This window comes from Mus pahari, chromosome 1 (genome assembly GCF_900095145.1).
Source record: "Mus pahari chromosome 1, PAHARI_EIJ_v1.1, whole genome shotgun sequence".
NCBI classification, from domain to species: domain Eukaryota; kingdom Metazoa; phylum Chordata; class Mammalia; order Rodentia; family Muridae; genus Mus; species Mus pahari.
In genome coordinates, this window is record NC_034590.1 from 61,132,528 (window position 1) to 61,160,309 (window position 27,782).

At 40.2% G+C, this 27,782-nt stretch overlaps 1 protein-coding gene across 2 annotated transcripts; it reads right to left on the bottom strand.

Moving 5' to 3' along the window:
- Positions 1-411: 411 nt before the first annotated feature.
- Eed (embryonic ectoderm development) lies at positions 412-27,782 on the bottom strand. 2 transcript variants are annotated; one of them, XM_021194730.1, is made up of 12 exons: positions 27,286-27,782; positions 24,132-24,284; positions 20,352-20,444; positions 19,322-19,387; positions 18,110-18,235; positions 16,838-16,919; positions 14,937-15,028; positions 11,304-11,437; positions 8,954-9,059; positions 2,494-2,652; positions 1,615-1,688; positions 412-822 (listed from the first exon to the last, which is right to left on the bottom strand). In XM_021194730.1, the coding sequence occupies exons 1-12, from the start codon at positions 27,397-27,399 to the stop codon at positions 696-698; spliced, it is 1,326 nt and encodes a 441-aa protein (XP_021050389.1). In that variant the 5' UTR covers positions 27,400-27,782; the 3' UTR covers positions 412-695. The 2 variants fall into 2 exon arrangements, with proteins under 2 accessions (XP_021050389.1, XP_029400084.1); XM_029544224.1 differs by having other exon boundaries at positions 734-822; positions 2,583-2,652; positions 27,286-27,472.

Below are 27,782 nucleotides of genomic sequence, written 5' to 3' on the forward strand. Positions count from 1 at the left end.
ATCTGAAAGGACTAGGAGGTGACCTTGTTGGAGGAATTGTGTCACTGGGGGTGGGCTTTGATGCTGCTCTTTTACAAGACTTGCCTTGGTCATGTCTCTTCACAGAACATGACCAACAACAGTAACTAAGACAATATCCAAGGCTACGTGGTGGCAGAGTTTAGGTATACAATTTACAATTAACACTTCATAGTAGGGGCTGGAGAGATGGCTTAGTGGTTAAGAGCACTGACTGCTCTTCCAAAGGTCCTGAGTTCAATTCCCAGCAACCACATGGTGGCTCACAACCATCCATAACAAGATCTGATGCCCTCTTCTGGAGTGTCTGAAGACACCTACAGTGTACTTACATATAATAAATCTTTAAAAAAATAAAAAAAGACTTCATAGTAAATAGCTTTCTAGAGTTAAAGTAAACATTACAAAAAGATATGGTATAACTTTATTTCTTCCAGTTTGTTTCCATCACAATAAAAATAACACAGCTTTACAAAAATAAATTTTTATTAAAAGCAGTAAAGTCTGAGCAGGAAGACAGTACAAAGAATGTAAACAATGTAAACATCACTACATTCAGCTCAGCCTGATCGAATGCTGAAAAAACAAGTCTAAATGCTCTATGTGCCCTTACTAGCAAGATACATTACTTCTATTTTACAGACAACATATTCTAATTTTTACTAGGAAAAAATAGTTTATCGAAGCCGATCCCAACGCCAAATGCTGGCATCATCGCAGACAGCTATGAGGATGCTGCTATCCCTACTAAAACTGGTTTGTCGAATAGCAGCGCCACATTTATGATGGGTCAGTGTTGTGCATCTAGGGGAAACAAGGTAAGAGTTAAACAGCAAACAGAACAGCATTTACCTTAAAGAACGGAGAAGAAAAAGTGTAGTATAAAACCAGCCTGTCTTCATTAAGAATCCATTCTCAGCCAGGCGTGGTGGCGCACACCTTTAGTCCCAGCACTCAGGAGGCAGAGGCAGGTGGATTTTTAAGTTTGAGGCCAGCCTGGTCTACAGAGTGAGTTCCAGGACAGCCAGGGCTACACAGAGAAACCCTATCTCGAACCCCCCACCACCACCACCAAAATCAAAAAACAAAACAAAACAAAACAACAACAACAAAAAAGATTCATTCTCAAATTTCATCACGTTTGGTATATATTTCTCTCACCACAGTATAAATAAGTTAATTGAAATATTTTAAAAAAAACTGAAATTAGGCTATGACACAGCTCAGTGGTAATGTACTTGCCTAGCATGTCTAAGGAAGGCCCTGAGTTTGACCCTCAGCACCACAAAAATTAATGATTTAAGGGTGGCATAAGAAAGCTACANTTTGGGGCTGGTGAGATGGCTCAGTGNNTAAGAGCACCCGACTGCTCTNCNNAAGGTCCNGAGTTCAAATCCCAGCAACCACAGGGTGGCTCATAACCATCTGTAACAAGATCTGACGCCCTCTTCTGGAGTGTCTGAAGACAGCTACAGTGTACTTACATATAATAAATAAATAAATCTTTAAAAATAAATAAATTAATTAATTATTATTATTTTTTTTTAAAAAAAGGGAAGCTACAATTTAGACCATTTTAGAAATGTCTATACTTACTTGGCTTTATGAGGATCTTCTACTTCTAAATCCCAAACATACAGTTTGCCAACCTGATTGCCCAATGCAAGCATCTGTGTAAACAGAATTGGAAACATAAAATTAACACAGCACAGGCTCTAAGGTATTCCAGGAAACCTGGGATGGCTTCCTTGCTTAGAAGCTTACGCTCCAGCCTCGATGGCCCAGCTGACTAATTTTTGCATCTATCTTACTGATTTATAAGAAAAAGTAAGAATTAATATTTCCCTGGAATCTTGAAAAAAATCAGGCTCTAAGACATTTCATGGATGGTATTAGTTTTACTACGAGTGTTGTACTTTTCCTCTACAGAGTTATAGAAAGAGATGCTCTTCCAAAGCTCTGTTAGAGAAATGCTCAATCCCCCACCCACCCACCCACCCACAGGGTTTCTCTGTGTAGTCCTGGCTGGCCTGGAACTCACTCTGTAGACCAGGCTGGCCTCGAACTCAGAAATCCGCCTGAGTGCTGGGATGAAAAGCGTGTGCCACCACGCCCAGCAGAAATGCTCAATTAATCTGACAAAATTGCAGTAGCAGATTCCTTTAACGTTTTAGGTATAGTTATTTTACCTTCCATGCTGATTTTTCTCTAAGTTTTTCTACAAAAAAAAAGGCTGTGTATGACAAACACATTAAAGCACTGTATCTTAGGAACAGGTATTAGGAAAGTAACCCTGCTGACACCCAACTGTCCTAACTGCCCCTCCTCAGACAAAGTGTAGTGCCCAGGTAGGTAGCCAAAGCAAGTCACAGCATCAGTACAAGCAAGGTGAGAGGATGAGGAGGAAGGCAGGGCAGGAAAGGCTAGAATTATAGTGTTTCAGAAGACAATTCCAAATGTAAAATTATGTGCTACCTTTTGCCAGAAATCCATAGAAAACCTCATGTACCAAATGTCACACTGGCTGTAATCAAATCGCCCAAGAATAGTCACATTAGACTCACTAGGTTTAATTTTATCTATATCATCCTCCATTTTGCCAGGTTTCCAGCATACAATGGCATTTTCACAAGACTAAAAGAGAAATAAGAGACACATAATTAGAACTGCATTTCAAAAAATAAAAATAAAACTGTTACCATTTTAGAATAGCTCAGAGAGCCTACTTTCCAAGACTATAAACTGTTTTACAAGTCAAGGTTTACACCTGAGGACAAGAAATCTGACTAGCAATAGAATTAAGCAATTCAGAAGAATCCTGCTTCTCCTTTAGAACAAATTAAGTTCAGCTTCGGATATGTTCGCATACAGAGACCCAAAGTGTGCTACAGAAAATTAGAAGGCTTTTGAAATCTGGCCATTGGTTCACAGTTCCTCAGTTTCCCAATCCACACTTAATCAGGAGTGACTACCTTTATCTTGTTAACTACTGAAGCTTTATACACAGTGTGGGCACCATTTAGTAGATGCTTAGATTACATCATAGGAAATTGATTTTAGTTCACTGAAAGGACCATAGGCTATAAAGTGGCTCAATATGCTCATGTGGGGACAGGGTCTAACAGGTCATGAATTACACATTCCTTAACCTGTAACATTGTGTCTTTTGACAGTTCTACTTAAAACAATCTCCCTGTGGTCATTATTCCAATCACTCACTTAGCCAGTGGTCCACACTACCAAAATTTTTGACACTGTATCTGGCCTCTAGTTGACAGAAGCCAGAGATGCTGCTGAACATCTCATCAACAACTTCTCCTCCATACCTGGCCAACCTCAACAGTACCTAGATTAACAACCCCGCCCCTAGAGATTTTCAGGCTAGATTAACAACCCTGCCCCCTAGAGATTTTCAGGGGAGTCTATTCAGTCACAGATGGTAGCCTTTAGGGGTCTATGCATTTAAACAGTTTAACTGCAGCTCCACAGAAAGATTGGAATGGGAAGAGCAAAGTTGTTCTCTACTTTCTTCAGATTTAAAAATTCTTAATGCTAAGTGACATTTGAACCTGCTCTGGAGAAACCACTCCTTAAGTCCTAACAAGTACACTCTGGACTCTCTTCTCCCTTTGTAGCAGTAATGTGCTAACTCTCTGGCCTGGCTAGTATTAGAGGACTGGCAGCCAGGATATTACAATGACCAACCCAGAGGTTAAGAGTACAACACTATCCCCAGCGCCAGTAGAGGTCACAAGGTAAGCAGTTGATAAGGAATCACCTCCTTTAAGGTGGGATCAGCTGAGGCCCAGTGAAAAGTCTGAATTACTACCTTCACCTGGCAAATTGCAAGGCAGTCCTGAATTGCTCCCTTCCACAACTAAGTAGATAATAAAGAAAGCCTGCTAACAAGAGAGGATCCCAAGATCCGAGGGCTAGCTTAGTGGAAGAGTGCTTGTCTAGCAGGTGTGAGGCCCTGGTATTGATAGCCATCAAATGACAAATGACAAACAAACAAATGACTGGGTGAATGACAAAAAGGAAGTTTCCAGAGTCTAGTAAATACTGAAACATTCAGGCCCCAGTAAAAATATAACTGTGATACCTAATCTTGACTACCAACTTACGTCGTGAGACTCAAGAAAGTGAATGGGCAGCAGAATTTACTGCTGTTTCTCAACAAGGATGCATGCACTAGCTGCCTCACACTCTTTTCTGCCAGGACTTCCATGCCATGAGAATGTCCATCAAACTGGAGCCAAATTAACTCTTAAATTGCCTTGCTGGGCATTCTGTCTCAGCACCAAATAACTAATGCACAATGAAAGCTTAACTGACCAGCTCAATGGGAAAAGAGAAGAATCACCAATCAAGACAACCCAATAGAATATTATCCAAACAAGAAACAAATGGAAGAGGAAGACAGTCATCTCAGGGCCAACTGACAAGATCTATAACAAAAATCTTAGTGTTAGAGTAGGGGTAAAATAAGACCAGCACTGTGTGTGTGTCAAAAATATCTAATATATTAATAATGAGGATTAATGTCTCAAAATGAGGGAAGAAAAGTGTCATCAGTGTTATAGTTCAAAGTATGAGACAAAATATTTCTCTAATTTATAATTCTACTACAGATTCCAGATCAATGAACTACAAATAAGTTTGGGGGTGGGAGATTAATGACAAAATATTACAATTAGAAGCTATGCAGGCCAGAGGAAGGGCAAATACTTTTCAAGTATTGGGAGAGGGGTGGCACTGTAAAGCCAGATATATGTATTTAATGAGTATATTCTAGAGCAGAGAGAAAAAGTAAGAAAAAAACAAGAGACTCTGTCACTAATAGACCTCTAATGAATGGCTGCAGGAAGTTTCCTGGCTTAGGATGGCACCCCGAAATTAGGAAGGAAAAAAAAAAAAAGCAAAGGGAGTAAGTCCCATGTTCACTTTCCAAATTTGTTTCACTGCAAAAATTACACAACCCAATATGGTTCTCAAATATAAGTTAAATATTTAAGACAATTGGATCATAAACTGGGGACAAAGCAATGACAAGGGAAGGGTCCTACACTTCCTTTGATTACCAATATGCCAACATATGGTAGTCTGAAAGTTACAGAGTCGAAGTATGACATCTAAAGCAAAGCAAGCCCTAAAGCTGCCACATGAAGAATCCGCCTGACAGGGCTCCACACAGGCCAGCATGATGGCCCCACAGGCAAAAGTCCTCAAGGCACAAGCCTTGCAAGCTGAGTGCAACGCCCAGATTCCATGCAAGCAGACAGATCCTCGAAGGTATCCTCTGACTTCCACACCGCGGCACACAAGCACCTGCATCCACAGACACACAGACACACTACTAAAAAGCAAACCAAATAAGCTATACATAAAGAGGTGATTCTTAAATTAAGTGTTACATCATTTCTGTACTTGGGAGACTGAGGAGAAGTTTGAAGTTAGCATGGGCTATAGCAAGTTCAAGACTGGCTTGGGTAGATGGTGAGACACCCCATCTCAACAAAAAGAATTATAAGAGGAAGAGGAGAGGAAGAAGAAGAGGAGGAAGAAGAAGAGGAGAAAGAGGAGAAGGAGGAGGAGGAAGAAGTGGGGAAAGGGGAGGAGGAGGGAAAGGGGGAGGAGGAAAAAATAGCCCAAACCAAAATGAACAAAATAAAAGTTCAAATAACCTATAGGAAGTACAGGAGCAAACTTAAAGAGACAGACAGGATAAAGAAAATAAAATAGGTTTAATGTACAGCTTTTTGGGTAGTTAACAATATAACTATAAACTGGCAGAGAGGGTTTAAAAAGGTATGGTCCACATAAAGGGTTGGGGCTGTAGCTTGGTGGCAGAGCACTTGCTTAGATTCAGTCTTAGTCACTTAACATCCAAACCAAGGTAAAAGGTCAGAAAAAGATTACAAAAATGAGCTGGGTATGGTGACTCATCCCTGCAATCCCAGCACTCAGGGGCTGAGCTAAGAGGATTGCTCAGTTTGACTGACCACCCCAGAAGTTTCTTTAACCCTAGGCCTCGGAATGCAGAAAGCAGTAGAGTCATCCAAGGCCAGCCTGGTCTACATAGTGAGTTCCATGACAACACAAAGAAACCTCGTCTCTAGGGAGGGAGGGAGGGAGGGAGGGAGATATCCTTACAATGTGAGAACTGATTCCCCAAAACTGCCCTCTAAGTTCCACTTGCACTGTAACAACACACACACACACACACACACACACACACACACACCTCATTTTTTAAAAAGCCACTTTCTTAGCCAAAGGCCCTAATGTGGACATGAAAAGATTAGCCACTAGCTGGAATAAAATATTTCCATGCTTCTGACAGAGATGCATACTTAGAATATATAAAGAACACTCAGAATTCAACAATTAAAAATAAAAAACCCAATTCATTAGAAAATCAGCTAAAGATTCAAAGAAATATCCCCGAAAAGGACATGGATGGTGTGATGGCTATACTTGACTGTCAACTTGACTATCTAGAATTAACTAAATTCCAGTTGGCTGGGCACACCTGTGAGGGATTTTTTTTTTTCTCTCTCTCAAATCATTTGAAGTAGAAAGACTAAATAGATTCTAATTAAAATCTGTAGTCTGGATGATACCCTCTGCTAGCAGCCCATATAAAGGACAAAGAAGGATGCATTTTTTGCTTGCTTGCTCTTGATAGCAAGTTCATTCCTTCACTGGCATTCTTGGAAATTGTGTTGTGTACTTAAGATCAGCTGAGGTATCTATTCTTGTGTACTAAACAACTACTGGATTCTTGGACCTTTCATTCATAGGCAGCCAGTGTTGAGTTAACCATTCTAATAAAATAAATAAATATATATATATATATATATTTATTCGTTCTTTAAGTTCTGTTCCTCTCAAGAACCCTAATACAGATGGTAAATAAGCACATGTTCAACAGCATTACTAGCAGTGAATGTAAATCAAGACCATCATGAAGTTTCACTACACATCTACTGGAACAACTAAAAATGATGGTAGTACTAAATGGTACCAATGATATAGAAACACTGGACTGTGTATATATTGCTGGTGAGAGTGTAAAATGGCACTTGGAAGATAGTTCAGTAGATTCTTAAAAACTTAACCATTAATCAACAACTACTCTAAACGTTTATCCCAGAGATACAAAAAGTCAAGCCTATGTAAGATATATATACATACATATATATATGTATATAACTGTTTATCTGAGAGTGTGCTGTAGTTCCAAACCAGGAACAACAAACACAGCCACTAATATGGTATTAAATTATCCATGATAAGCTTGAGAATGGTGGCATACACCTTTTATCCCCAGGGTTGGGAGGCTTCAGTAGACTACCTCAAAATATAGCAATACCATGGACTATTACTTAGCAATGGAAAATAAGAACTACTTTATAGGGGGCTGGAGAGATGGCTCAGAGGTTAAGAGCACTGACTGCTCTTCCGAAGGTCCTGAGTTCAAATCCCAGCAACCACATGGTGGCTCACAACCATACTTAACAAGATCTGATGCCCTCTTCTGGCGTGTCTGAGGACAGCTACGGTGTACTTATATATAATAAATAAATAAATCTTTAAAAAAAAAAAACCTACTTTATATATAGGCAACAACTTGGATGGGTCTCCAGTGAATCCTATTGAGGAAAATAATCTTAAGGGCCCCCAACTATATGAGGCATTCTCAAAATAACAAAATACATGTGACATGACAAAACAACAAGGCACTAAACACAAAGCATACAGATGTTCATTGTCTAGGTTTTGAGAGTATGACAGCGTAACTACTGATTTTTAACTCCAGTTCCAGGTGATCCAATGTCCTCCTCTGGCCTCTGAGGGCATCAGAGACACATAAATGGTACACAGACATCTATGTGGGCAAAACACTCATAAACATAAAATACAAAAATCTACAATGATGATGATGATGATGATAGCAGCATACCTACTGAGAGAAAGTAGGTGATGCTACCTTTAAAACTTCCTGTAGTCTATCCCAAGAAGAGTTTAAGGAGGGGAAAATAAAACCAACAACAGTAAGTTTAAGTCGGAAAGGAAAGCAAAAGGGGGGCAGAAAAGGGAAAAAAAAAAAAAAAAAAAAAAAAAATCAAACTAAGTTCTGCCTAAGAAAACGTAAAACGTAAGACACCTTGACATTCACATCAAGAAGCCAGTCAGGACTCTCCCACTCTGACAAGCCTGCATGTTCCATTAACATCACCAATCACCCCTCAAGATGATCACTTGGAAAAAAACAACAACAACAAACTAAACAAAGCAAGACATAAGAACTGGCTGCGGATACCAAAGGCTACAGGATCAAGAACTTCCCTGAAACAGCTTCCTATGTGCACATCCTCCCTCCTACCTTTAGTCATGACTACACTCATGAAACACAATGAAAGACATGTGTGTATTATAGTTGTACTATGTTTAGTCAATGACAAGAGAAGATCATTGTACAAGTTCAGTACAGATGCAATTCTTTTGTTCAAATACTTCTGATCATAGATTGGATTAGAAGATGTGGAATCCACGGAGAGAGGGCTGTATCTATATCCACTAACAAGGTAGAGCAAACTGCAACTACAGCCACCTGTTCTTGCAAATAAGGGTTTACTGAAGAAACAAAATACCATTCCTATTGGATTTAATCATTATTTTCAACATCACTGGTTCCCAGACAGTTGAACCTTCTAAGCTTGCTTCCTTTCTCACTAGAGTGAAAACAGCACCTAGCAAACTTTTTTTCCTTAAATATGTCAGCAAATCTACCAAAATATAAGACTTTAACAGTTTATTATCTACTATTTATTTTAATAAATGTCATAACTGTTTCCTGCACAGTGTACACACACACACACACACACACACACACAAAATTCAAGTACAGCTTAACTCTAGTGTTCCATACCTTGGAAAGTATCAAATCGCCTAACCATCGCACACAATCAACATAATTCCTATGTATGTCTCTGGTAGAAAAGTCAGGAAAGTGGATTTTCTGGGAAATAAATGGCCTGAAGGAAGAATGGAAATGTAAAAGTTAAAAGAAAAAAAGTGTAGTAGGATCATACTGTTTTTCAGTTTGGGATTTATGAACTCTGTAGTGCTCAGTCAGGACCAAACCTAGGGCTTTACACAAATCAGGCAAGCACTCTGCCTACTGAGCCTCATCTTCCAGTTCAACTTTTAAAACTCCACAACATAAAATATGACCACTGACTTCTCTGTCAACCTGTTCTTTAGAGCTAATGTATCCATTTTTAAGTTTTATTTTCTTTCATTATCAGTTTTCCATTATAATGTTCTACTGTCCTTTTTAAACTCAGGATTTAAAGTTTGGGGTAGGTAAGACGGTAAAAGCACTTGCCTCCAAAGCCTGACCCGTTCAGTGTCTGTCAGGAACCCATGTAAAGAAAGAAGACGAAAAGCTGTCTTTGACCTCCTCTTTTGCTAAAATGTGTTTGTGAGAAAATAAACAAGATATTCTGGAGGTGGTAAATTCTAATCTCCCAAGTTATTCTATGATGTCTGTCTCTGTTTAGGGGGCCACGACCACAACATCACCCTTGCTAGACAAGTGTTTAACTAGAGCCACACCCCATCCCTGTGATTCATTTTACGTTAATTATCGAACTGTGATTGGAAGTGATTATGGCCCAAGGCAATCATGTTTTCCTTTTCCCTCATATATAAAAACACAGGTTAAGTTCATCGTCTCAAACTCTCTCTAATTCAAAGTTTAGGATCTCCTGGTAAGATGTTATCAATGCCAAAAAAACAAAACAAAACAACAACAAAACCATATGTACACATGTGTCCATGAATGTGCATGCAGAGATCAAAGGAGAACCTTTGGCATCTTCCTATCTCCATCTCCACCTTGTTTCTGAACTAAGGTCTTTCACTGAACCAAAAGCCAGTGGGTTCTGACTGTCCAGCTGGCAAGCTCTAGTCTCCAACCCTCGGTGTATAGGCAAGTCAAAACCACGCCAGGCTTTTACATGGGTGCTGGGGACCTGAACTGAGAGGTCTTTCTGCCTTTACAGCAAGTGCTCTTATCATCTCACCAAGCCATGCTGACATGCATTCCTAACTGTTACTATCTCAGTTGCTTTTCAGTCAAATGCATATTATATTACTAGTTAAAGCCCTTTCAAAAAGACCAGGGCAACTCTGAAATGTAATTTATATTTATTTCAGAGATCTAACAACTATTTTAAAACACAAATTTACCATTGCACCTGATGTTGAAAGATTGAAACTAAAAGTTGTACTAATTCTTAAAAGTCAGTAAAGTATGATAAATGCACTCCAATGTTTACTAAAGCTTGCAAAAGTAAAACCGGCCTATTAATATACTTATTTGGAAACCTGAAAATAAACTCTTTGCTAAAATAAAAATGCAAAGTTAACATATTTAAACATATAATGCTTATAGTGAACATGTTTATACTGAAAGTATATCTGACAACCAAGTAAGTACTAAGAAGGCAGTTGAAGCACTTCACAAGAGAAGAAGGTGAAGCATCTCAGCAATACAGACTCTTCACCATGGTATTATGAAACAACTCCACAATTTGAATTTTCTATTTAATGAAGGAAGCATCATTTACAAGAAAATATCAACATCTATCTATCTATCTATCTATCTATCTATCTATCTATCTATCTATCTATCTATCTACGTATCTAGGGGGTCTCACTATGTAGGTAGTAGGCCTAAGTGGCCTAAAACTTGCTCTGTAGACCAGAGTGGCATGCAATTTTCCAAATGACAGAAATGCTCTTGTCTCTGCCTCCTCAGTGTTGGGATTAAAGGTGTTCACCACCAATCCTAGCAGGACAATATTTTATTAACAGGAATTAGGAACTATTCTATAGCTAGAAACCAGTTTGAGATTATGGTTTACTATATTGAATTAGAATTTACTATTATGTCTTTTTCCTTCTCTATTCCACAGTAGGTTCAGATGTTTAAAATTTTTTTACTTCCAACATAATGAGTTAAGAACATGCACACATAAACCAAAGTAACTGAAATGTGCCAATAAATTAGCTGAAAACAATTCAAAGACTGAAAAAATAATTTAAATAAGGGTTTCCATTTGCAAGCCCTGATAGCTGCTAGGCTACATGATACCTGAGGGTATAGGTATTAGAAGAACGGCCACTAAAGCAGCAGCAGCAGCAGCAGCAATGATTTCACAGCACTGCAGAGAAGAAAAGCATCTACTCAGTACACAGAGCCTAACTGTCACCTGTTAGTTTTGTTTGGGTTATAATCATAAGACTCCTTAATCGCATTCATCATCCTCTTTGAGTTGATTCTCCACAGTTTAAGAGAGTGATCCATACCACAGGACATTATTTTTTCACCCAAAAGATCATAATCCTAGGAATAAAGCAGAAAAGTACAAATAAATAATTTATAGCCTCAAATGCTATTTTCCAGTTTTCACCTAGTGCCTAATGACATGAGCACTACATTTCAATCCAGAATACTAACCACATTCTAGGTGTCACCTCAGTATGTCATAAGTCACAGCCTATAGTATATTCCATTCAAAATTCTAATTACTTTGTCATCACTAGTGTGCAAAATGGAAAGCAAGTTACTTGAACTTATGTTTATCTATTCAACTATATTGAAATATCTTCCTTAATTTTAAATTAAATTTTAATTTAAATTAAACTGCCACCTTTTTGACTGGTGTGACGCCTTACTTCAAGGCAGGCCCCATGCCCAGTAGTAGTCAGCTAACCCAAACTGGACTCAGTATAGAGAGGAAAGAAGGAAAGGAGGGAGGGAGGAAGAAAAGTAGGGAAGGCTCTGGGAGGAATCAAGGATGGGGTGAATATAAACAAAATTCCCAATAACACAATAAATTATCACATTACAAACATTTAAAAATATCAAAAAATTAAACAAAAGAATGTATATGTAGTATGTGTTGGGGAAAGTGGCACACATGAGCCATGGCACGTGCACAAAGGTTGGAGGTCAACTGGTCAGAGTCACTCTCTCCTTCGCCCAGGGAACTGTACATAAGGCTCCAGCTTGGGCAGCAAGGACCTTTACCTGTCCTGCCATCCAATAGTGCACCCCACCACTATGTCCTTTATTTCAAAATACTTCAAACCTATATTGTTTTTAGGGCTCACTTTTTAAAGGAGTAAAAGTCTAAAGAAGAAATAATTTTGACTAGCCTTGAACTCAGAATCCCCTTACATCAGCATCCCATGGGATTATAAGTATATAATACCACTTTATAATGTAATTTCTAATGTATAACAAATATTATGCAACTACAATCTCATTTCACAGTGAACACAGTCCAGATATTCTATTTAATTTAGTACAAAGCACTCAAAGAGTTCACAAAACTCACATACTCTCCCTTGTTATAGAAAAAAAAGGGATGGAATCTCTCCTGCTGACATCTTAAGTATCAGTAAGGCCAGGCATGGCGGTGCACATGTTTAATTCAGCACTCAGGAGGCAGAGGTAATTGGATTTCTGTGAGTTTGAGGCATGCCCGGCTCAGAGTGAGTTCCAGGACAACAGCGCTATGGAGATCCTGTCTCAAAAAGAAAAGGAAAAAGAAGAAACGGCAAATAGTTCTATCCAGGAGGACATCTTACACCAGCCTAGATACTCTGCAGTGATAGGAACTGGAAACCATTTTACCAAAACATTAGCTTTGCTGTTTACTGATTTCATAAATCTACTTGATACTATTTCTAATAACTCGATTATCAACAAAAAAATACCCCTAAGAATCTATGGCTCTGTGTTAGCTTTAAAAAAAAAACCAAAAAACAAAACAAAACAAAACAAAAAAACCCTCTTTCTCTGTATAGCCCTGGCTGTCCTGGAACTCACTCTGTAGACCAGGCTGGTCTTGAACTCAGAAATCCTCCTGCCTCTGCTGGGATTAAAGGCGTGTGCCACCACGCCCGNNACAAAAAAAAAAAAAAAAAAAAAAAGACTCTTAAGATTCATTTATTTCCAGCACTTGGGAGTTAGGGCTACACAGAGAAACCCTGTCTCGAAAAACCAAAAAAAAAAAAAAAAAAATTATTTTTGTGTTTATCGGTGTTGTGCATGTGTGTCTATATACCACATGTGCAGAGCCCATGGAGGACAGAGGAGGACACGAGATACTCTGCAACTGAGTACTGAACCCACGTCCTCCGGAAGAGCAGCCAGTACTCTTACCCGCTGAGCCATCACTCCAGCCCCTCTAAGTCAGACTTCTCTTGATGACTCCCATACAAAGCCTGGTGTAGAATGATACCATGACTTCTAGAAATATATGGTAGCATTAGGTAGTCATGATTCTCAAAAGGAGATAAACTTGAACTAATGTAGTATTTTGGCACTGCCATATATGGTTCAAAGTGATTCATCTTTAAGTGGTTAAATTAGAAAAAAAAAAAAAATCAAGTGAGTTACCATGCAAAGGTTGAAATGCTAAAAACTTGAACATGTTCTAAAGCTGACATGTCCCTGATTACAATTTATCAGCATAAAGACAGTACAGGCTCATCTCTAACATAACCAGTAAAGATGCCTGTTACCAAGCTTATAGACCAGAGTTTGGTTTTATCCCTGGCAGAAACAGAGAAGAGATTCCAGAAAGTTGTCCTGTGATCTGATCAACATGAATGAGCACTGCGGCAAGTGCACATCCACCTATTCACACATATATACACAATAAAGAAGTAGTTTAAAAAAGAAATTAAGAACAAAATGAAGGAAGGAAGGAAGGAAGGAAGGGAGGGAGGGAAAATGAGTGGCCCAGGCTTTAGTCTCATCACCCAGGAAGCAGGGGCAGGCTATCTGTGACTCAGATGCCAATCTGCTCTATATAGCAAGTTCCAGGCCAGAGGGAGTATAGTGAAACCTTGCTGCCAAAACACAAACATTTTTTTCTTTTCTTTAAAAAAAGAAAACAAAACAAAACAAAAAAAACTGTAACCTACTGGTCTTGCATGCTACCCAGAGAAGAGGCACTCTGAAATGCAAGGGTAAGCACATCAGAAGACTTCCCCATGGGCGGTGGTGGCGCATGCCTTTAGTCCCAGCACTTGAGAAGCAGAGACAGGCAGATTTCTGAGTTCAAGGCCAGCCTGGTCTACAGAGTGAGTTCCAGGACAGCCAGGGATACACAGGGAAACCCTGTCTTGAAAAACCAAAAACCAAAAACAAACAAAAAAAGAAACAAAGACTTCCCCAAGAGAATCACTGACTTCAACTTCAAACAAAAAATTTCTTAAGCACAATTAGATAAACTTGTTCTTTAATAACAAGAACAAGAAAAATTCAGTTGGAGATTTTGGATTAAAAAGAAAAAAAGTAACCGGGCAGTGGTGGCGCACGCCTTTAATCCCAGCACTCGGGAGGCAGAGGCAGGCAGATTTCTGAGTTCGAGGCTAGCCTGATCTACAAAGTGAGTTCCAGGACAGCCAGGGCTATACAGAGAAACCCTGTCATGAAAAACAAAACAAAAAAAAGTAAGGTCTAGTGGAGCATGCCTGTAATCCAGCTGAATCCATGCCTGTAATCTCAGGAAGCTGAGAGGAGGATGGACATTTCAACACTAGCTTGAATTACATGGTGAAACCCTATCTCCAAAACCACTGCCTCCACCGAGAATGACTAATATTCTTCCTCTCATGGCATTCATCAGAGTCATTCTGTAAGACCACAACTGCCAGAGGCCCTCTTGCTCTACGCCTTTAAGTGTAGGTCAGCTTTTCTATGTTAAACGGATGAAATGACTGCCACAGGCTGCATGAAGCAGACATGTTTGCCAACAATGAGAAAAGTTCAATGGGAGATAGTCACTCTATGCAAACCAAAAATCATTACCCCAGATTCAACTTACAGCACTCAGAACTTCATCTCTGTGCCCTTCCACACCTCCGAATATTGCCACAAGAGTGTCTGTTTGGATATTCCATAATCGTAAAGCATGATCTAATGTAAACACAGAAAGTTAAGGTAGACTTTTAATCACTCAACTACTGCAAACTTTTAGTATGCCCTTAACATGTATGTAAAAACCATGAAGATTTAGATTATGTACAGTAAAACTAAGCATATTACCCATGATTTATAACAACTTAAAATACATCACATATAGATTATTAATATTCCAAGTCACACACTGAGACTGCCTCAAAAACAAACATAAATGAATGAAAACTGCAGCAGACATTGAGGATGTTGCTCAGAACACTCACCTAGCATACCCAAGGCCTGGGCTTCAAGCTTCAGCATTGAAATAAAAAGGCAAGACCCTCCTCCCCTTATAGCTGTATTCTCAGCCCCAAGGGAGTAGCGAGTGGGGGAGGGGTCTGACACTGAGCAAGAGGAATGACTGCCTTGACTTCAAAGCCAATCTGGGCTAGAGATCCCATCTCTCCATAAACAACAAAAACATGGTAGGGAGAGAAGAGATGGCTCAGCAAGAAAGAGCACTTACTGCTCTACCAGAGGATAAGTCCAGTTTCCAGCATCTCTATCAAGTGGTTCACAATGGTTTCTTATTCCAGCTTCAGAGTATCTAATGTCTCTGGCCTCTGTAGGCATCTGCCCTCACATGCACATACCCACATATATCCATATAATATACATCTACCCATAAAAAAAAATAATAAAATAATGATTTTTAAAGTATACACTTAGAAGTATAAATATGAGGAGATGAGGCAAATAAGTGTAGAAAAAACAAGTTAATGAATATTAGAAAGCCAGAAACAGTTAGGAACAGCAGAGAGAACTGGAGAAATGGCTCAGCAGTTAAAACACTGGCTCGTTTTCCCAGGACCCAGGACTAACTTGGCAATAACTGCAATAACTGTAACCCCAACTCCAAGGGCCCTAACTCTCTTCTGGTCTCCCTGAGTGCCAGGTATGCACGTAGTGCAGATACCCATGTAGGCAAAACACTGATACATATTAAAACAAAACAAAACGAGAAGGGCTGAAAAGTTCGTCTAAATCCAGATCAACTTTCAGCAGCAGTGCAGGCACAAGGAGCAATGCCATGCTTTCTCACTAGGGAACGTAGCCACCCAGGGAAGCTGAAGTAGGCGCACTGGCTCACACCTGAACCTCAGCGCCAAGAAGGGTGGGATCTGAGGTTCCCTGTGGCTTTGTGGCTACTCTGGGATACAGAATAGAAAAACAAGGAGGCAGGTTATCCTTAAAGGAAATTTACAGGGATTCAAAACCAAAATCTTTTAAAAATAAAAGTATGACTCTTCACTGCAGTGCTTCCTTTATTATTTTGGGGGGAGAGGGAGTTGTCCTGGGGTGCTGCGGCACGTATGTGGAGGCCAGCTCTCTCCTTCCGCCTACACATGGTTCTGAGGACAGTCAGGCTTTACTGTGCCACCTCACCAGTCTCTCTTCTTATTTAACATGCAACATTCCTTTAGCATTATTGAAGAGACTGCTGGGAATTGAGTTATACTAAAAACATTTGAAAAATCTTAAACTTTGGCATTTGTGATATAGCAATTACTCATGTGAGGATAAGGTTTTACAACTATTACAATATAGTAAGAATAGAGGATGATATGATCCCATGTCTGACATCAACAGGTAGAGACCTATTTTTAAAATCTTGGTTTATGAGATGTTTTAAAGGCTATTTTTTCTACTAAAGTCAATTTCTTCTTTTAATTTAAATTATTTATTCTCAGAACACAACCTGCCACCTTCTAACAATTATTCTAAAACAAACTGAACTAAGGACCCATTTGTTTCTTGTGAGCTTACCTTTACTTACTGACAGAAGAAGGTTTGGGTCTCGTGGGTGGAATTTCAGCTCATTGATAGCATTTCCATGGCCAACATAGTGCTAAAATAAATTTAAACATTTCATTTCATCTCAAAAGCCAATAAATTTTCTTTCATAAACAAGAGAAACATAAGGCTGGGGCAGACCAATAGCCTAGTACACTCAAGGCCCAAGGCGCAGTGTCCAGCTCTGCAGCCTTTTGCCCCCACCCAAACAAAAAAATTCACTTCAAGTAGTTCTCACTCAACCTTGGCTATATACTAATATCACCCAACAAACTTACAGGAAGGAAAATGGTACCAGTTAGCCTAGGCTCAGCTAATAGCATTGTGGAAGAGATGCCAATGACCCCCAGGGTTAAAAGCAGCAACGCCTAAAAGTCCAGCTTCCCATTACTATTAGCTTCCTTGGCTTTCCCTTCAGGGTACCCTGGAGCCCTCAACTCTCAGTTCAGGTCCCTTTGAAAAAGCTGTTACTCTTCAGTTAGACTCTCAAAGCAGGCTGGAGGGACAGCTCAGCGTTAAGAGCACTGACTGCTCTTCCAGAGGCCCCGAGTTCAAATTCCAACAACAACATGGTGGCTCACAACCATCTGTAATGAGATCTGATGCCCTCTTCTGGTATGTCTGATGACAGCTTTATATATATATTATATATTTATTACATCATAATATAATTATAAATATATAATAAATTAATCTTTAAAAAAAAAAAGACTCTCAAAGCAAGGGAAGGCGAGAAATCAAAAAACAGAAAAAAGGTGTATCTATCAACCCTTCCTATGCACTCCTTAATTCATTCATTACCCAAGTGTTACAGGGACTCCAAAGTACTAATTTAAATAAAGAAGGGGGCTGGCTAGACGGCTCAGCATGCTGAGGTGCTGGCCCATGCCTGGAAGCTCTGTTAGATCCTCAAGACCCATATGGTGGAAGGAGGGAACCAAACACCTCTGACCTCCACATACACACACTCATACACACTCATACCACACACCTAAGTAAATATATGTTATTTTGTCTTTTTATTTTTCCCCAGAGCTGAGGACCGAACCCAGGGCGTTGCACTTGCTAGGCAAGCACTCTATCACCAACCCCTGTAAATAAATGTAATAAAGTCTATATAATCAAGGTATAAATCAAATTAGGTATGCAAGTTAGTGACTGCATTCATTTTAAAGACATTTTATGAAGTTTTACCAGATGTGAATTCAAAAGTAGCATTATCTACAATTTGACCAGAAGACGCACCTTTATACACTGCATTGTTATAGGATTAATTATTCTTATAATGCCTCTAGATCCAGCAACTGCTAGTAGAGGGTGGCTGGTGTTGCTATCATAGGTCCATGCACAAGTGTAAAAGTTTTCATCTGCCTGAGAAATGTTAAGAAACACAATTTTGAAAAAAATAAATGAGTTAATGAAATGTTTAAAATAAATGGAACTTTCCAAACAACTGGTAAGGGTTTAGATATTTAAGTGTTCACTTTTCTTTACACAAAATTTGCATACCGATAGACAGGTGACCTGGACTCAAAAAACACAAGGAGGAGGAAGTTCTTAAATGAAAGGCCAGCTAGGGCTACGCGCCAAGGCCCTATTCTCAAAAACCAAATGCATACTCACAGTGGTATTCTTAGGCTAAAATGCATACCAGCTGAGCTCCTTCTTTGTCCCTCACTCCATCACACTTCTTTCTAGATGCCCGTACAAGTAGTCTACTGCACTGATATAATCCCAAAACAGCTGGAAACAGCAGTTCAACATAGAGACATAACTTCTCCAGTAAAACTTTATTTATAAAGCTAGGTGGCAAGCCTGCAGGCTTGCCTTGCTGCTGACCCTCTGTCCTGATAAGCTACGAACCTATGATGGTTCATTTTGCACCTTCCTAACACGGAAACCATTCACTCATTTCTGTGTGTCATCTGCAGATTCAGTGTCACCCTGCCTCACTTGTCACATTTCTTCCAAGGATCTGAAGAAACATCTTAACACTCAGCTTTTTTAAATCCCTGTGAACTAATCTTTTGGCTTTTAAGATCTTCTTTTTCTTCATAACTCACTTTCCAATATTTTATTTCCTTAACTACACACACTTATTCTTTCCATCTCGGTTCTATTGATCAAATTCATACAAGGACTTCCAGTTAAGCATTAAAATTGTAGTAAAATTGTAAAACTCCAAGCATGATCAATAACCATGAGGTTTTAGCTGGTCTCTGCTAATAATTTCTCTCATGGATTTCTAATGTTCCCTCTTCCCTCATCTTACACCACCCACTTCATATCATATCCACCTCCTAACAAATTCAACATCAGGTAGATGCCAGGATTCCATAGTGACAACACTCCTAGCTAAAGGATGGGACAGTAACTTTAGAGAATTAGTTTTCAAAGTTCTGATGTACTTATCAAATTTCATAAACCAGAGATATAAAAATACTCAGAAAAGGATACATCAGCATCTACATAGGACTGCAATAACCGTATTTCCCCCTGTGAATGGCATTCGTATAAGGTTACCTAAAGAAACAAAAATATGCATGTCATCTCAGATAAACAGTCTCTTTCTCTCTTAAAAATTCTAGTTGCAATTATAGCTTAAGGATATTACAGAAACTAAACTTACCAAAGCCTTATAAATCCTCGCACATTTTATGTAATACTAGACTATATTTAATAGCCAAGTAATAACAATTTCTATTTCTAAACATCTAAATATACATTTCATCCATGTAATCACAACTTTTTCAAAGTGAGTTGAAGTCTAAAACTTTAAAAATAAAGAACCTCACATAAAGTATACATGTAATGAATCACCTGATACCCTATAAATATGTACACATTTTTATGATTTTATGTATAATTAATATTTTTTAAACTATTACTTAAACTCACTGGATTTATGCTTGATATAGAACAATTAATTATACCTTTTTATTAGATGACAGACTTCTGGGACTGGAGAAATGGGTTAGTGTTTAAAAGTATTTATTCTTCCAGAGGTTTCTGTTCCCAGCATCCACATGGCTGCTAACCATCCCCTTTAACTCTAACCAGAGGTTTCTGTTCCCAGCATCCACATGGCTGCTAACCATCCCCTTTAACTCTAACTCCAGGGGATCTGATACCCTCATGGCCTCCGTGAGTACCACATGCACATGGTGCACATATAAACATGCAGGAACCCATAGATACACATAAAATCAAACTCTAAACGTACAGGCTTCTTTCATACTTGAATGATAAATGTCATTTTTTTCAGCTATTCAAAAATATTTATAAAGGAAACTATAAAACCTGCTTCATAACAAATGTACATTCTAGTCATTAGTTTTAACCCTGACCACTTCTCAAAAGCTTCCCTCTTACACAGAAGAATCATACTGTTAACCCAGTATCCAGAATTGATTTTAAAATCATTTCATTTTAACACTCTAATTGTAACAAATAATCACTGTTGCCAACCTGGCCCCCTGACACTCACTCTGTTGCTTCCCACAGTTGCAAACACCAGAGGATCTCCTTCTTTACTGTGCCAGTTAAACTGAACTCCAAACAATGGCTGATTATGATCTTCCTATAAAATGTAAACCATGAAATAAGAAAAATTTAACATATTTTTAAAAACAGAAACCATTAGCAAACTAACCTTTACTTAGCCTCTTCTCTCCCCCCCAAATTCAGCTCATTCACTGTCTTACACACTTTGGTGGTTTGGTTAAGAATCCCCCCCCCCCCCCCGCAGGCTCACAGAGTAGAATGCTTAGGAAGTGGCACTATTTGAAAGGATGAGCAGGCGTGGCCTTGGTTGGGTAGGTGCTGCTGTCTTGTTTTTGGCAGTTTAGCGAGAGTGGCCTTGAAGTTTCAAAAGCTCACACCAGGCCCAGTGTCTCTCTCTTCCTCCTGCCCATAGTTCCAAAGGATGAACTAACTCTCAGCTATCTCTCCAGCCTCATGTCTGCCTGCATGCACCTTGCTTCCAGCCAGGATATAATAACTAAACCTCAGAAAATGTAAGCAAGTCCCAAATAAATGCTTTATTTTACAAGAAGTGGTATGGTCATGGTGTCTCTTCATAGCAATAGAACACTACGACAAATATCATGCACACATTGACTTCTGACATTAAAACTGTAACACCACACAAGCTTCCAGATCTTAAAATATGTGAATGTTTTCTAATGAAGACTCAAACAGCTATGTATCCTGAAAACACTCTGGTTATCTGCCTGCTTTCTTAAACCCAACCTTCATTCTCTGAATCATGATAAATTGAGAACTTTTGGTAGATGTATTTTAAGTTCTTGAGCTCAGAGGGCATGGTTATTTCTCTCATATAACAGACCAACAAATGGCTTGGGATTGTATTTGTTTTTCCCTTGGAAGTAGAGCACATCATACTTCATTCTTGCCACTGCTTTTATTAGTCAGTCCTATTCAAACAAATCTAAATTTTCTTGAGTAATCTTTATAACCTTGGACTTTGATTATCACAGGAAAGTATCACCCCCTCAAGACTATTTAACAGTGGAGACTCAGAGGGAATGAACTCTTTTGCCTTCAGATACACATGGGGAGAGCAACCTGTGAGATTTCTTTGTCTTTAGTGCTCGCTCTACAAGCAGAGCTTAGACTGTGCAGCAGCCAAGCACACCACAGGGTTGGCTGTTCAAATAGTTTTCTAAGTTGCAGTTCAGATTCAGGACTTTATTGCAATCCCCTGGTATTCAACACTGACTTCTAAGTTCACTGTAAAGTACTTGCTTCTACTTTTAATGTCTTCTAGCTTCAACCCTCCTCTACCTCATGCACATACACATAATTAAATTTATCAATAAAAACATCTTCTAGAGACAGTATATAAAACTGGTAAGTTAATAAGTAAACAGCAACCAACTATGATGGATACTTCACTTGTACTAAGGGTACTTGATGTACTAAAGGGAAGCTTTCACCTCTTACAGGGCACAGTTAACCAGACCGAGCACTTAAGAGTTTGCTCCAGACCAGAAAATGCCAGTTTCTTATGCGTTGCGAAGAGTTTACCTAAAAGTATATTGAGAAAAGGTTTCCAATTTCTTTTTTTTGTTTTGGTCGGTCTTTCTTTTCTTTTCTTTTCTTTTCTTTTTTTTGAGACAGGGTTTCTCTGTACAGCCCTGGCTGTCTTGGAACTCACTCTGTAGACCAGGCTGGCCTCAAACTCAGAAATCTGCCTGCCCTTGCCTCCCAAGTGCTGGGATTAAAGGCGTGTACCACCACCGCCCAGCTCCAATTTCTTTTTAAAGGTACTTTAGTATATATTTGTAGTAGAAGCAGTGAGTTTTATGACATTTTTTCCCCTGTGTATCATGAACTTTTAACTGAATTTAGGTATTACCCTTTATTGTCCTTAGTTCCCTTCTTCCCTTCTCCCTTCTAAAGCTTCATCCTGCATGGCTGAATCACAGGTCTCTCTGTATCTACATTTATTCACTCAGCTGTTGATGAGCACCCAAGCTGACCTGACTTGGATATTGTGAATAGTTACGACAAATGAGGAAAGAGGTTCCTCTATGATATGTAGACATGGCGTGGCAAGATCATATGGTAGCTTTACTTGTAGTTTCTAAGAATCCTCACACTGAGTTCAAGGCCAGCCTGGTCTACAGAGTGAGTTCCAGGACAGCCAGGGCTATACAGAGAAACCCTGTCTGAAAAACAAAACAAAACAAAACAAAAAGCAAACAAACCAACCAAAACCCAATCAAACAACCAAACCAAAACCATCCCTGGGCATCTGTGGGGCACGCCTTTTAATCCCAGCACCCAGGAGGCAGAAACAGGGAGATCTTTGTGTGTTCAAGTGCTACACAGAGAAACCCTGTCTCAAAAAAAAAAAAAAAACCAGAAAACACACTGATTTGGGGCTGGAAAGATGGCTCAGTGGTTAAGAGAAATGGCTGCTCTTCCAGAGGATCTGGGTTCAATTCCCAGCACCCATACAATAGAGGACATAGGGGCTTTGTACTCAGATAAGCACCAAGAGAACCAGGAATGTTAATTAGGCAGGTGTGTCTCTCCAATGGAGATAAAATCAAATACCTGCATTCCACCCAGAAAGTTGAGAGTGGGTGTAGTTAAAGACCTGGTAACCTTTTTGTTATCTTGCATCCAATAGGGACAGACCTCACCCTAATTCCCTAGAGTGATCAGACGCCTTCCTCTCTAAACATTTACCATCCCTAGTGAATGTCACATGTACTTTAAGGCTTGCTGACATCTATGCTATCTGTCAGACCACATTAGATTCTGGGACTTTTAGCTATAGAACCCACCCTCATGGTCACATATACTTGAGTTTCTATGTAGCCATACTTTAACCTTTACTGTGTGCCTGAAACTGAAATGAGTATGGGGATTATCGTTACCTGGAGACCCTCTTCCAAATTCTGTTTGAATACGCCTACTATAAAACTACCCGGTGTTAGATTCCCTGATCCAGTCAGACTAGTCTGATCCAAGATAACCAAGTCAGTTTGTACCAAATGTTCATTCTCATCTCTTTGTGCAGCTTGCTTCCCAATCTGACACCTACCTGCAGGAACCCCCTCACACAGACATATATTCAGGCAAAATATCAATGTTCAGAAAATACAAATAAATTAAAATAGTGTGTGTGTGTGTGTGTGTGTGTGTGTGTGTGTGTAATGGCCGGCTTACCAGGCATGTGGCAATGAGAAAATGACTTCAGGAATCAATTCTCTTGAACCACCATCTGGGTTCCAAGGATTAAAGTTAGGTTGTCAAGACTTGGCAGCAAAAACACCCTTACCCACTGAACCATGTGGATGGACCCAAAACCCGGAAGTTTAAAAAATGTCACATTGTTTTGTTAAAGGGTAATTATAAGCAAAAGTTTAGAATATCTTTAAAACTAAAAGCTAAGATGTGTTGACACTTGCTAGGGACTAGTTAACAGATCACACTGAGTTCTTTTTTAGTAACTGATGTCAGAAGTGGCTTTGGTTCTAGTTTATTGAAATATAAAGAGTAACATTTCTTAAAGTCCTTTATTTGGATCAACAAGTAAGTCAAGAGCAGCCTGCAATACTCACTATTATACATTTAAAGTAAAGGACAAGGATAAACAAAGCTCACTTGACTGTGTAATACTCAGCTTAACAAAGAGAAGCCCCTTTAAAACAGTAGTTTTCAACTATTTTAGACCTAAGGGTATCCCATGTGCCCTGAGAGAAGTCTGCAGCCTAGAGCTTCCTGTACATACCTTGAGGCTGTTCACACATTTGAAAGAATACTTGCATTTCTTTGACTTCCATTTTCCCTTTCCCCAGCTTTTCCTTCCTGGTGCATTTGGAGTATTTGTGGGTGTGTCCGGGCGTTCTGTGTTTGTGCCACTCTCAATACTGATAGCATCGTCCTGTGAGCAGTAAATAAATTAGGAACACTTCATCAAACAGATGCACAGGGTATTTAAAAGCAAGGGACTTCACTATTAAAAAGATGGCTGAGGCGCTGGCGAGATGGCTCAGCAGGTAAGAGCACTGACTGTTCTTCTGAAGGTCCCAAGTTCAAATCCCAAACCTATATGGTGGTTCACAACCATCCATAATGAGATGTCGCCCTCTTCTGGAGGGTCTGAAGGCAGCTACAGTGTACTTATTTATAATAAATAAATATTTGGAGCAGGGTGTGGTGGCACACGCCTTTAATCCCAGCACTTGGAGGCAGAGGCAGGCGGTTTCCTGAGTTCGAGGCCAGCCTGNTCTACAGAGTGAGTTCCAGGACAGCCAGGACTACACAGAGAAACCCTGTCTCGAAAAAAAACCAAAAACCAAAAACCAAAAGATATAGGCAACCTGAGCTTTAAATATGACACTGGTCTACACCAGGAACACCAATACAATGCCTTAGTCACTCCTACGCAGCTCTGTGGGAATGCCACTAGTAAACAAGTGTTAATATTTCCTGTATTAGATGTAGTTTTGAAAAGCATCTGTTATGCAAAGACTACTTATTTATAACATAAACCATTTAGCATTTTAAAGAAGTTCTCTATGGTCTACACTATATGTAAATGCAATTCACCTCATAGTCTGAATCCTACCATGAAACGTATTTTTACTCTGTGCGCAGATCTGAACTCTGTACACTGTAATCTGCCCAAACAGATATAGCTGCAGGAAATACTGATAAGTCTTCTGACTTCTCATCTTCAGTTCAGAACCCATACTCAAGTCTTCTTTGGAATTCAAAAATTTTCATAGATCACCCTGGGGTAGTAGTAGTCCCTAAATCCATTCCAGAGGAACCATTTTGTCTGAGTGTATCCAACAGCTGTTAGAGTGAAGCCCACTGCTTTTGTGGTCTAAGTTACTGCTTCTTAAAGTTGGTTTTGTATTACAAAAGGTAAAAAATAATTAGAAGTGTCAAAAGGTATTTAAAAACCACTAATTCATTCAAAAACATTAGTTCTTAAGGTTTTTTCAAACTTCACATTGGTCTAAAATAAATGTCTTTTAAGAAAATACAATATTCTAGAACATAACACCAAATAAAGAAATGAATATAGGCAGTGTCTCACTTCTATAATACCAGTACTTGGAATGCTGAAGCAGGAGAATATCAGTCAGTTTGAGGCCAGCCTGTGAGAATCAAAAACAAAAAAACAACCAAAAACCAAGGAATGAAGTACTTGACATAAAGCAGGTGACATACAAGTGACTGAATTGCAATTTGATGTAAATGTACAATTAGCTTTTAGTGGAAATTTAAATTGGCCTCCTAAATTGAAATCATTTTCATCCAGGCATCTGGTTCCCCAATGATTGGGAGGCAAAAGCAGAAGGATCTTAGCCAGCACAGGAAGAACAAGACCCTGATTTAAAAAAAGGAAAACCACAGTTCATCTGTTTCTCCTCACCTGCCCACTGTTCTTATATGCAAAAAATTCCAATTTTGGATTTTCCAGTTAAAAGTCCCATCCCATATCACAATTGGTACGGGTGGTGACAATCAGCCTAGCTATCACCTCTCAATGGTTCCATCAGAATAAGGCAGGGAGGGAAGTCCATCCTTTGGAGAGGACAGAACCTGGGCCTCCAATGATGTCAGGCATGTGCTTTACAAATGAGCTTTTATGCCTCTGTCCCTTTAAAAAAATTAAATATATTTTAAAGTTTTATATTTGGTCTGGTTTGCAATCGTACATGCTTCATCTATACATCCACAGTATTCTGAAGGATATGGTGGTGCACGAATGTCTTCTAGGTACTGAGAGGGTTAGAGTTCGAAGGTAACAGGTGTGAGGGCAGCATAGGGAGATTCTGACTCAAACAAACAATCCCTTATTCTGAGAGGACCCCAAAGGGTTCAATAATGTGTCAAAGGCACACATACCAAAAAACGTTAAGTCTCGTCCCTCTTCGAAGGGACGGAAGCAAAAGCTAACTCAGCCATTCAGCTATGGATAAATTTAGAAAACATCAAGAAATGTACCTGGAGTCTGGAAAGATAAAATGAGCTTTCACTTATTTTTTTCCCTGACAATTTCCTCATTATAAATAAACTTGACGTTTACATTAAAGTCTAAATAATCACCATAAGTAAGGCCAAAGCCTCTACACTACCCGATCAGAATATAAGTAACCAATTATTAGAACACGTGTCTAGTACTTTTTACAACGCTTGCATAGTATATTTTACGGGGCAGCATTTCTCTAAGCACTGACTTCAGTTAATCTTCACACTTGGCTCAAATACAGACTTTACCACGGTGGCCTGAAATCTTCCAGTCCCTTTACATTAAGCAAAAACTTTCAAACTGTTCCCTCCCTTGCCTTAATCAATGGTGGCTCCCCCTCTACGATCTTCTCCATTCTACTCCTTCCACGGAAAAGTCGACACGAAGGCACACCGCACTTCCATGGAAAAGGGCATACATAGCCGCACGGTCACGTAAACTCAAGCCAGAGACCTATACTTTCCATCCTGAAGATCCCGTAGTGCTCTAGAGTGACACAGCCCCTCGAATCCTTAGGAGGACCCCTCCTACCAACTTTCCTAGGGAAAACAGCATCTCTTACCTCGAGCATGCCTTTTAAACCAGTAAGTACAATCTCAGATTCGCAATCAGCGTCAAGCCCCCAAAGGCACAAACTCCCACGCAGGGACGATCTGAGCGGACCTTGCAGACCCTTCGGGACCTTTAATCCGCTCCTCGCCAACTTTCTGCTTGCTATCAGCCGCAGTCCCAGCTCGAAAGCCCCAGCCAAACTGGACTTCCCCGCACGCCCGCGTTCTCCGAAGCGCGGGGTGACACCTTTCCCTCCCCCCACGGCCGCCCGCCCGCCCCGACCGCAGTTACCGAAGAACCTGAAACTTCTACTCCACAGTCCCGGGACAGGCGGGGCCGCACTCACGTTCTCGTCTCCCGAGAGGTCCGGGTTGCTGTTCTCGTCGCTACTCAACTTCTGCTTCTTGGCCGCGGGCATGTCTGTTCCCGCCGGCGCAGTCGACACTTCCCTCTCGGACATGTTCCTCCGCCTCCCTCCAGGTTCTTGCCGCCTCGGGCGGGGCCTCCGCCACACCGCCGTCAAGCACGCCCGGCCCGAGCCTGCCGCAAAGCTGCCGGCGCCGCCACCGCCGCCGCTCCCCCCACTGTCGCAAATCGCGCCCAGCCGCCGAGGCGGGCGTGCGTGCGACCCCGCCACACTGCTGAAAAAGGGGCGCGCGCGCGCGCGCCCTCCCGCACGGCTTCCCGGCTGCTTCCCGTCCCTCGGTCCGGGCGGGCGGTTTTCCCGCCGCCCTCTCGGCACTTTGCACCGAGGCGTCGGATCTGCTGGCTCAGAGGGCAGGGGTTTCCTACGTCCCCCTTCCCCACCAGCGCCCAGAGACGAGGCGGAACTCAAAGGGCTGC